Source organism: Syzygium oleosum, unplaced genomic scaffold, assembly GCF_021117445.2.
Source record: "Syzygium oleosum isolate NSW1041296 unplaced genomic scaffold, Sole_v2.1 Sole_v2.01, whole genome shotgun sequence".
NCBI classification, from domain to species: Eukaryota; Viridiplantae; Streptophyta; class Magnoliopsida; order Myrtales; family Myrtaceae; genus Syzygium; species Syzygium oleosum.
Genome location: NW_026607485.1, coordinates 8,641,875 through 8,653,540, shown reverse-complemented (window position 1 = coordinate 8,653,540; position 11,666 = coordinate 8,641,875). Strand labels below are relative to the sequence as shown.

Here is an 11,666-nt window from a genome sequence, read left to right as displayed (position 1 = left end):
TCTCGGGGATGGAAAATTAGCCTTAGAAATTGGGACAAGTCACATGTAACTTAAATAGAAAGTAATGACGTGTTTGTAATGTTGCGTGGAGATTAGTGCATGAGCTGGTGAAGATAAGGCCACTCATAGATGCGTGTGATATATATACACACACACAAAAAATATATATATACACATTATTATTTTTCGGCCGAATCCCTTTAAAAAGAAGCAACTTTTTTAACTCAAGTTTCAATTCTAGCTTAAATTTTTTTTGGCCTCACAAAAAAGGTACCGACTTTATCTCGTGTCCCTTTTTTAGCCCAAACTTGTTTTTATCTCGTAAAAAAAATACCAAGTTTAGCTTGTAACCCAATTCTGGCCTGATTTTTTTTTTTATCTCGTGAAAAAGCATAAACTTTTGGTTGATATCTAAATCCGACCCCCGTCAAATTTCCGTTAAATTTCCACCGAGTAGATGTGGATTGATACATCGAACATGTAACGGCACCGTGGGACGAAAGCTTGACGGTGGGCAAATTGGGGTACTGACTAAAAGTTGATGCTTTTTTACGAGATAATAAAAAATTTGGGTCAAAAGTGGAATTCGACCTAAAGTTGGTGCTTTATAATAACGGAGTTTTTTTTTTTGGTTGAATATTATAATATTTTGTTATAATGGAATTAGGCCATTAGTTTTCTTGCCATCCTTATATCATTTCTTTTCTGCCTTTTTGTGTGTCTATCCTAAGGTTACGTTTGGTAGTCTAGATAGGATATTTGAAGGATTTCTAATTCTATTTTATCCTATCCTATCTCAATTTAAATCCGGGTGACCAAACGTGGCTTGAAGTGTTTATCTTCTTTTATAATAATAATAATAAAAAAATCATGTGTCACTTTGTGGCTGCTGTAGCTTATCTTCACACGTTCGATGCCAAGCAAGAGTGCTTGCTTTTAGCTTCTTTCATCTCTTTCTCTTTTTTCATATTCGAGTATTTGTTCCAATTTTTTATTTTTCAATTGCACTCGAAACGTGTGATGTTATCTTAAGATTTAGCTAAGCTTGAATGTGAAGCCTGAATTAATAATTTGCTCACTAGTGGCGAATAGTTTCACATCTAAGGGCATAACGTAAATGAAAAATAGAAATAATATCTCAAAACATTACTTTACATGTGTATATATAGATCTACTGTATATAAGATAATCGAACGAAATTTCCAACATCAAACTATTCAGCAGGCAAAATTCCATTAAAGTCCCGGCGTGGTGTCACCGACAAGTTTTAATTCCTGTATAATGGATAATATCATAAAATTTGAAAGATAAAAAAATATAATTAGAAGGGAATTCAAATTTTTTTTGTGTTTATCTTTAATGAGGATATTTAGTGACTTCGAAATTCGACTCCATAAATTGGGTTTTTTTTTCTATAAATCTCAAAAAATGCCACATCTAATTTTTTTTTTTAAATTTGGCCAAAAAATAGCCAATATATATATATATATATATATATAATATTTGTCTTTTCAAGAATATCTACCACTACAACTCTTGTCTCCTCTTATCCCCTCTTATCCCCCGGCGAGGCAGGGGGATAAGAGGAGATAGCCCAAGCCAGGGGCAAAATAGTCATTCCGCCTTACCTCCCCCATCGTCCCCTATAAATTGTACGTTGCTGCCCAGGTCGCTCTGAATCCGCCATAACTGTCAGCTTCTCTCTCGCATGCTCTCTCTTCTGTGCACGAAGAAGAAGAAGAAGAAGAAGAAGAAGAGGAGCGACGACGTTTCTGGGTTCTCTTCCGTACACGAAATCCCACCGACCCTCTTCTCCCTTTCGTGCGGGGTACGGACATGGGGCCCGCCGCCGAGGACGCGCCGGGGTTCATGCTGGACTTCCTCAAGCGGTGCGGCGGCCACGCCTTGATCGACGGCGGCTTCGCCACGGAGCTGGAGCGCCACGGCGCCAACCTCAACGACCCCCTCTGGAGCGCCAAGTGCCTCATCACTTCGCCCCAGCTCGTCCGAAGGGTGAGAAAAGAAAACAAAAAAAAAAAATCGTTTCCTTTTCGGTCGTGCTTTCCGTCGCGACATCTTTCTTCTTTTGTCGGAAAAATTGGACTTTGTCGTTCGCATGTGTCTGTCGTTTGCATGTGTCTGTCGTTTCTTTCCTTCATCGTGTTCGCTCGGGGATTCGCGGGTCGAGTGAAATGGTGAGATTTGGGGGGTTTGGAAGTGAGCGGGGGCGATGTTTGTTTTAGGCCTGTGAAGGTGGGTTTTGGTTCAGAGATTGAAGGAAAAACATGATCTACTGGGTTTAGTTTAGAGCGAGATCATGCGAACTATGATTTCCTGTTTAGCTTTTTTTCTTTATTTTTCTGGGAGACTCTTAAAGATCGCACCTTGAAAATGATGTGTTTATAAATTTTTCCTATTTGGCATCTGACTTTGAAACTTAAGAACGAGCTATTATGTCATTAGACCAAGTGGGTACCATTTTTTTACTGTGTTATGTGCTCTGCACGAGAATTTATTCGTTCTGACAATGACTTGGATAAGGATGTTCTGCCCATCTAAATGTGTAATCATGGTATCTTTCGAAATTTGTAGGACAGTTGTCTTTTCCTGCTGCATTTTTTTGTTGTTGTTTTGATGAACCTACCAGGTTTAATAGTTGAATGTGATATAAATCACCACGGGATTCCTCATTGTGCTGTCTTTTTCTGCAACATACTTTAATGATACAACGAGAAGTAGGAGAAGGAGAAAGGATTGATTCCTCCCACTGGGTTGTGCTATCTCTGATGCTTTAAAGATCTAGGGAAGGTGCTGTACAGGATTAAAAAAAGGAAAGGGTTCTGGGAAGGTACTGCTAGTCTGGTTGTATGTGAATTTAATAATGTTCCAGGATCTTTTGAGAAAAGAGCAAACTCTCTGGCAGAATAGATAATGTTCTGCACTTTGTCATGCTGTGGACAAAAATGTGAAATGCACTAGTACTTTTAATCTCACATGTCCTGTCCAAAATCAGCACATAGTTGTCCTGATGAAGTATGGGGGTTTGAGCCCATGTGTAACCATAAGGAGCACAGCGAAGAAATTTATCCTTCCTCTTACTAATGTGTTTATTATGCTCAAACATTACAGGTTCACTTGGACTACCTTGAAGCTGGAGCAAATATCATATTGACGGCATCTTATCAGGTGCGACTTTTATCTTCTCAATGCTCATGCAAAACATTAGCCAAAATATGGATTACTGGATATTGATGCTGCATGAGTTGTGTAAAAACGACAGGCCACAATTCAGGGTTTTGAGGCTAAAGGATTGTCGAGAGAAGAAGCTGAAAATTTACTCAAAAGAAGTGTTGAAATTGCATGTGAGGCAAGGGAGATATATGAGGAAAAATGCACGAAGGATTCATTAAACTTCACGGAAAATGGAAGAATGGCAACGCGTCCTGTTCTAGTCGCGGCTTCTGTTGGAAGCTATGGAGCTTACTTGGCTGATGGGTCTGAATATAGGTAAAGTTTCTATGTTGTTTTTTTTTTTATCTGAATGATCTTGTATCTCAAACTTAACCATCCCAATAGACCTGCATTCGCAGAGGGTGTAGAGGTCTGAACATCTGGCTTGCATGCATTGGCTGCTGATGATTTATGTATCTTCAAAAGAGTACATATTATGAGCAAGCATAATAAATGTTACAAGATAGGGCCTACAATAACAACTGTTATTTCTGCTCCATTCTGTAGTGGTGACTATGGAGATGCAGTTACTCTTGAAACATTGAAGGAATTTCACCGGAGAAGGGTACAAATTCTAGCCAACTCAGGAGCCGACATAATTGCATTTGAAACTATTCCAAATAAGCTGGAAGCAAGGGTATGACTTACAGTACTTCTGCATTGTTGGCATGACTCTCTTTCTGTGTATGTTGTATAGTATTATAAACTATTCAAGCCATACTGACTATGGAGCTCATTCATCATTAAACTTCATGGTGTTGTGCTCTATACAATTGTTTATATTGGTAAAACCACGACATCCAGCCTATTCTTTAGGCTTCTCAGTTTTTGCTATATGTAAAATATACTACTCTTCATTTAAGAAAACCTATACATTTTTGTTCATATGCTGCTGTTTGACCCTCGCACTTCCCTGAGATCTTCCTTATTTTGCTTGTCTGAAGCTTACAGTCGTTGGACAATGCAATAGAAGAATTGAGTAAAGTCAGCTTTATATAATTGTTCAGTCCATAAACCAATCACTTCTGATAGGATCCTGTAATATTTTTTCACAAGGCATCACTTTCTGTGATGGATCCTTGGGCAAATATAAAATTGCTGTACATTTTTGTTAATATGCTGCTGTTTGACTCTCACAATTCCTTGAGATCTTCCTTATTTTGCCTGTCTGAAGTGTTCAGTCATAGGACAATGCATTAGAAGAATTGAGTAAAGTCAGCTTTATATATTTGTTCAGTCCTTAAACCAATCACTTCTGATAGGATGCCTTGATATTTTTTCGTGAGGCATCACTTTCTGTGCTGGATCCTCGTGCCAATACAATATGTCCAACTGAGTCACCGATGCAAAACTAAGTCATTAAGTTGCTTGTCCAATTTTGATAAGCAGGGTATCCTTTTATCGACTATCATGATTTGGTCTGATGATTTGCCTTCTTGATGCAAAGCTAGATGTGCTTTCTAGAATTGGTGGATTTGATTACATTGTACCTGCGGACGTCATGTGGTCATGTCTCATGCAGCTTTGATGTATATATTGGGTAGATGTACTTATGTTTCTTTTTTAATTGCAGGCTTATGCCGAGCTTCTTCAGGAAGAGAATATAACAACCCCAGCGTGGTTCTCTTTTAATTCTAAGGATGGAATTAATGTGGTCAGTGGTGATCCTATGGTAGATTGTGCATCCGTTGCAGATTCATGCAAGCAAGTTGTTGCTGTTGGGATCAACTGTACCCCTCCTAGATACATTCATGGGCTTCTAACTTCTATTAAGAAGGTATAAGCTTTATATCTGATTCTGTGTTCTTTCCTTTTTAGCTTATTTCTCTTCATTATGCTCGGTGCTCTCTGCTACTCTTTTCTCAAGGACTCGTTCTATTGAACTTACAAATTCCTTTAGTTTTCTGATTTGGCATCAATAAATTTGGTAGGTAACCGAAAAACCTGTGCTTGTCTACCCAAACAGTGGGGAGACGTATGATGCAGATTGCAAGGAGTGGGTGGTAAGTTTTTGGTCGATATACTTCTCTGTATCTATACTTTCATTGCTGTGTCTTGGTGACCGTTTCTCTACAGTTTTTCGTTTGTGATATGTCTTGGTTTTACATTCTTGCGAATTAATTCTAGGACAATTATATTTGTGTGCCACTAGTATTTGTAAAGCAGCTTACGAAAAAAAGAAACACCTCCTGTTGTAGCTGTAAAATCAGAATATTCTGAATGCTCTGAAAGAAGAATGAATTGAATTGATCCAGTTCCTAATGTGCTGTTCAAAAGTCAATGAAGTTTTGTTAGGGATTGAAATTTGGTTTAATTATTTTGTTTTCACATATCTCACTGGAGATGATAAAAGTGATACGAGATGTTTCATTTGTTGGCAGCCGTCGACAGGGGTGGTGGACGAGGATTTTGTGTCATATGTAGGCAAGTGGCGTGAGGCCGGTGCTTTACTTTTCGGTGGTTGCTGCAGAACTACACCAAATACCATCAGAGCTATATCTCGAGCTCTCTCCAACAAATCTTGTGCTTGTTCCACTCTAAGCTCCAATGTAAATAACAAGTAGTTAGTTCCCGAGAGCTTTTTCCCTGTTTTTCTTCAAATGCTGTTTTCTTAGCCTTTTCTTCTGCGGTGTTAAGACATGGAAAATAAGAGCAATCAAGCGTAAGGTATCCGAGTTCTCTTCTTCTCGTTCACGCGTCAGTCGGCTTTGTGGGAGTAAGATAATTGCACGTGTACTCGGTCTCAGAATCCATCGACCATGCAATAAAGGGTCTATGTAGTCTCATTGAACTTGTCTAGGAGTTGGTTTCTATAGTTTCTGAATTCCAAATAATGGGCTTATTAAGATTTGGCTGATTGGCGAGCTCGGCTCATTATTTGAGATTAATTTGTCACTTCATGTTTTTTATTTGAGATAAGATTTATTTTAGGCCCTCTTTTGAGAAAACACTTTTACTTTGGGCCTAAGATTGATGCAAGAAGACGAAAGTCTTTATTATTAAGGATTTTTCGACCAAAAAAAAAATTCCAAATAACGGGCTTAGAATGCAGTAACATGGAGAAGTAAAAATTATAGTTATATGATGCATCAGACACAAAGCAACTATAATTTGTATACAAGACAGTAAAAATGAGCATATCACAACTTCAAATGCTTTTCGTTGCTCGACTGCAAAGCGCTTTATTAAAAGATGTTGGGCAGAAGGATTCACTAGAAAAGGTAAAATCCTTTTGCAAGAATTTGACTCATCATGACACTATCACCCATGAGATCACGACAAGATACAACGAGAACTTAGGCCTTCCTAAATGCTGAACATTTCAATCATTAGCATTTTTATAAGAACATGTCAATGCTTGGAATGATATGCTACAAATGCCTTTGATAAGATGAGGAATTTCTCTGATTTGTGGCTTGCCGAAGCCTGAAGGACCATCAATATATGCAGGCATGGGCATGATCCATCAATGTTTGTCCTCCATTTTAGAACACTCAGTCAGATGCATCAAGAGAAAAGGAAATGAGACAAATAGAAAAACAAGTTTGCTACACATGTTCGGCAGCAGCCGTAAATACGATCATTATTTCCCAAAGCAAAAATTCAAGGTTCTTGCAGAAACGATTGCAACAAAAACAGATATGCCTGCTAATAGTTTGGTATTGAAGAAATTCACAGCCACCGCTACCAAGATCAGAGCCTTCAGGAACCTAAACGTCAACCGAAACCCCCTCAAAAAGAGGATAGAGATGAACAGAAAAGGCGAGGACTTATTTGTTTACATCCATCTTATACCGAAAAGGAGCATCCGCCAAAAATATCGGTACACCAGACTTTTTAAAGCCTAGAGACGGGTGCAGTTCAGCGATAAAGGTATAGACAAAGGAAAGGAATCCAGCAGTCTAGGACTACTGGGTAGGCAAAAGGGCAGGACAATGGGTCTCTGAGAATGAGGTTCATAGTTCTGGGAAGACAGAATCAACACAGGTGTGGTACAGCGGATCTGACTTCCAGAGCTTAGCAATGTAATAGTGAGATGATGTGCGCCGGTGAACTTCTTCAACAAGCCAAATCATGGCTTCGGCTTTAGAGGGATGGATGATTGTGTCAAGTGGCTCATCTTCAGCCTCCGAGCCAATTCTCTCTTGGTCCCACTGCTTAAGTTGGACATTTGTCAGGTAATGCAACGGTTGTCCGTACAATTGCTTGATCGATTTGCCTAATCCCATCCAGGAAGTAAATGGAATCACGGAGCCACGGCGAGTGGGTACTGTGATCTGGTTCATGTACTGCTGGTACATTTTTGCCCTTTTGAGCAAGTCACCTGCATTAGAAAGTTTTGACCTAGTGGTTCAGTTAAACTTCATGAATCCCCTACATAAGAACCTTTATCATCAGGTGCCCATGCCTTAGATTGCAAGGCTACAATGATTATCGTTGTAAATAAACTCTATTCTGTATATAAGTACCTTCAGATGTCGAGTCTTGGAAATTACGTCCTATTGGAATGGCAATTGCAGGGAACTTGCCACAAGATGCATCAGTAGTCTCCCTCTCAGCATCTGAGGAAGAAGATCCGTCAGATGATATCACATCCACCTGGTCACTCCACGGCAAAGCCCTTTTCATTTTATCTGGACAGAAAAAGCCACGAGAGTTAATTAGCGATCAGCTGCCACCACAAGCCTCGGTCTTAGCCGCAAACTACTTGAGCAAAGTGTTGCCTTGGTACAGGCACTCGACTAAGTGGCGCCTACGTGAAGGTGATTCACCTCAGAGCAGGCAAGGAGACCTTACTTTGGCTAGCGCTTTTGACAATACTGACTATGAGGTGACGTGAAAACAAAAGCATTGCCTTTATTAGCAAATAAAAAGATCATCTACCCTGTACAAAAAGCTTTACTTATGATGAAAACTAAATGAATGCAGAAAAACAATAAGATCTACACGAGTAGTAGAAACAGTGAAACAACGGAACAGTGATGCAAGTGGCCATTTATTCTTCAAGCACACTACAAAGAAATCCTCACATGCAATACAACATATGCAGCCTCGGAATTAGATTACGTTAGAAGAGTAGCCAAAATATAATTGGATAAAATGAGTGTCTTTTTTTTAGCTTTAACACCTATTACATTAGAAGAGTAGCCAAAATATAATTGGATAAAAAAGGAGTGTCTTTCTTTTAGCTTTAACACCTATTACATTAGAAGAGTAGCCAAAATATAATTCCCTGCCGAAATCGTAAAGCATTCAAAGGAAGAAATGGCAGAAGGAATAATGCCAGAGGCTATTCATTCTCTAACATGACAGTTGCAAGCATCACATGCCAAAAAACATGCAGCTTTTTAATTAAATTCCAAACAAAGAGGAGCCTAGATCTGAAATGGACTACCTTCCTATACCTTTAACACCTAGTATAGTCATGCTAATGCCACACTCTATTCACAGCACAGGTCAACTTCTGTAGCCAATAATAGAATAGAGGAACCATTTAAGAGACATTGAAACTGCAAAATCCTTTAGATAACAAATAGTACAAATCTGAATAGCTTTTTTCCTCTCAAACACAATCAAATCTTCCCCCACTCTTTTGCCTCTGACATTATCTTCTCAATGTGCTCCTTTTGTTTTCCCATGCTCATTCCATCAAGCTTCTGTACCAGCAATTTGTATGTGGTTTCCCATGGGACTATTCCTCTCAACACCATTTCTTCAAAGAACAAACAAGCCTCCTCAAGTTTCCCAGATTTGCAAAGCCCACGTACCAAGAGAGAGTAAGTTGAGACTTCGATACTGACATCGTTTTTAAACATGTGGTTCAACAAAAATTGAAGAACCTTCATTCTCTTCTTTCTGCAACACATCTTTATTAGAGATGCATATGTCTTGAGATCTGGCTTACAAGAATCTTCTTCCATTTTCTTAAGAATCTTCAAAGCAGTCTCTTCTCGTGAACGTACACAAGCAGCAGCAATTACTGTGTTATATGTCAACAAATCTGGTTTAACTCCTTGTTTTCCCATGTCTTCATATACATTCCATGCATCCTGAAATCTACCAGCTTTATTCAAGATATAAATCAATGAGCTATAGAAGGAGGGATCCGGAGCACAACCAATGCTCTTCATATTTTCATAGACCTCCAGTGCATCATTTATTTGTTTTGCTTTCCCCAAACCTTGCATTAAAATAGTATAAGTCACCGTATTTGGCGAACAACCCTTTTTCTTCATTTCATCCAGAATGGCATTTACATTATGAAAATCCTGTTCACGACTATACCATTCGACAAAACAAGTATAAGAAATTACATTAGGTTCAAACCCTTGTTGCTCCATCTCTTCCAAAATTTTTCTTGCATTATCGAATTGTTTACATTTACAGTATCCATGTATCAAAATATTGTAACTATTGATATCACATGGGATACTTGCCTTAAACTGCAAAAACACTTCATGGGCATGCTCAACGCTATTTTCCTTAGCCAATGCATCCATTAGCACATTCATTGCAGTAATATCCCTCTTAACACCAAATTGCTCAATTTCTTTAAAGACCTCTATCGCATCTTGATACTTACCTGCTCTAGCAAGCCGTCTCATCACCTTACTCATAGTTGCCAGTGTAACATATACTTCTAATGTCTTCATTTCCTCCACCAATTTCCACATCAAATGGAACTTACTTGATTTCCCTAATATGTCAACCATTAGATCACATAACACAGATGGATGATGGTGACCCATTTGTAGTTTTGCCCAAGTGAAAACACCAAAAGCTGGGATCCAATCATTGCTAAACTTCTTCAAAATTCGCTCAATCATACTGCTTGAAGAACCAACACCACTAGCATTCAAAGCTGCAACAACACAATCTGGTGATGAATAACGATTCCTCAAAAGTTTGCAGACTTTCTCAACGTTAATTTCTCCTATGTCACTTGATGTAACCTTGGCAACTTCAGTACGACCGTATGGCCCATAACTCTTAACCCAAGAAGCGAGGGAAGGGATCACAAAATTATCCTCTGCATCAGGACTTCCATGGCTCTTGTCATCAAGGGACTTCACCCAGCTTGGGATCTCCGGTGACTCATTTCTCTCAGGCGGCTTAGTGACAGAACAAAAGGAGTTGCACAAGTAGCAACTTGAAGCAACATACAATTCAGTCTTTCTTTGAGAAACCGAACAGGATAAAAGCTTTGCAATTTGGGACTTTGAAAGCATTTTAGATGGCCAGACCTGGATAAGACAGAGATTGCTCAGAAACTACAAAAATTGCCGCTTGCTCATGCAAACAAGAGGTCTTTCCCCCCTTGACTAACGAAACCATTCAGAGTAACCATTTGTTCTAGACAACATACAAGCCCCACCGAAATCAACTCCAATTTTTTCAGCTAAAACTGATGGAATTATAAGCATCAGAGCTATGCAAGCACTGCTTCGTCCACGCCAATCCTCTTCAGGCTAAAACCTCGGCATGCTCTGCTTTTATAAAGGCAATTTGGGAGTGTTCTGAGGCCGCACAATACAACAAAATGCGAACAATACAATTAGCTATCAGCAAACACGGATGCCCACATTCTCGCCCATGCAGGCGAAGATTCGCATCCCCAATCGCCGCAAGGCGAACAGGTTGCCCCGCTTCGCCCCGTCACCCCGCCGTACGTCGAAATTTCACCATTTCTTTTCCGTTTGAGAAACGACCACCCCGAAAACGAACATAATAAACACACTTTGAATCTTGGACAGCGCGGGTAACCAAGCAAGAATCATTTTCACAACTCGAAGCGTGTTCTTTTCCGACAATTACAGTTGCCCACAAACCGGTGAAGGAACAATGAAAAGATCGAACTACGACCCAGAAAAGAACCTGCTCCGAGCACCTGGTAACCTGTCCGAGAGGAGCAATCTACCCACCCACACGCACAGACACAGAGAGAGAGAGAGAGAGAGAGAGAGAGAGAGTACCTGAGCAGCAAGGGAAGCGAACGAAGGACAGCTGAAGGCGACACGACTTCGAGCCCCCGGCGGCGAGCGACTTCGGCGGGCCACTCGAGGGGGCGGAGAGCGGTGGCGGGCGGCGGGCGGAAGAGGGCGGAGATGGGGCGGCTCTGTGAACTGTGGGCGGGGGAGTTAAACGGGTGAAAACAGGGTGGTGAAACTCAACCCCAGCTTTGGGCCAACTTTCCTTTTAATAATAATTACATCAACATACTGAAAATGGCCAAAATAATTTCCTAAATAAACCCCCATGGTTATTTGCCTTCCTCTTTATTTAGTTTTTTTTTAGGATTTAGTTACCATAAATAAAAAAAATTTGTTCATTTTAGGTATCTCATGTATATTAGAGGCACTATTTTTTGATAGATTTTTACTTCCTTAAAATTTGGTTTTGCGGAAAGGGGAAAATTCCAATAAATCTAATTCTCT

General features: G+C 39.7%; 2 protein-coding genes across 3 annotated transcripts; one reads left to right on the top strand and one right to left on the bottom strand.

The window, feature by feature from the left end:
* Positions 1 to 1,786: 1,786 nt before the first annotated feature.
* Positions 1,787 to 5,903, top strand: LOC115677617 (homocysteine S-methyltransferase 3). Its single transcript, XM_030600802.2, has 7 exons — positions 1,787 to 2,013; positions 3,130 to 3,186; positions 3,281 to 3,507; positions 3,739 to 3,868; positions 4,805 to 5,008; positions 5,163 to 5,234; positions 5,613 to 5,903. The coding sequence occupies exons 1-7, from the start codon at positions 1,837 to 1,839 to the stop codon at positions 5,793 to 5,795; spliced, it is 1,050 nt and encodes a 349-aa protein (XP_030456662.1). The 5' UTR covers positions 1,787 to 1,836; the 3' UTR covers positions 5,796 to 5,903.
* A 1,084-nt stretch (positions 5,904 to 6,987) lies between these two features.
* On the bottom strand, positions 6,988 to 11,422 carry LOC115677618 (pentatricopeptide repeat-containing protein At3g22670, mitochondrial). Of its 2 annotated transcripts, XM_056313780.1 has the most exons (4): positions 11,205 to 11,417; positions 9,815 to 10,475; positions 7,701 to 7,865; positions 6,988 to 7,555 (listed from the first exon to the last, which is right to left on the bottom strand). In XM_056313780.1, the coding sequence occupies exons 2-4, from the start codon at positions 10,458 to 10,460 to the stop codon at positions 7,188 to 7,190; spliced, it is 1,179 nt and encodes a 392-aa protein (XP_056169755.1). In that variant the 5' UTR covers positions 10,461 to 10,475; positions 11,205 to 11,417; the 3' UTR covers positions 6,988 to 7,187. The 2 variants fall into 2 exon arrangements, with proteins under 2 accessions (XP_056169755.1, XP_030456659.1); XM_030600799.2 differs by lacking the exons at positions 6,988 to 7,555; positions 7,701 to 7,865 and having other exon boundaries at positions 8,733 to 10,475; positions 11,205 to 11,422.
* Between the last annotated feature and the right edge of the window lie 244 nt (positions 11,423 to 11,666).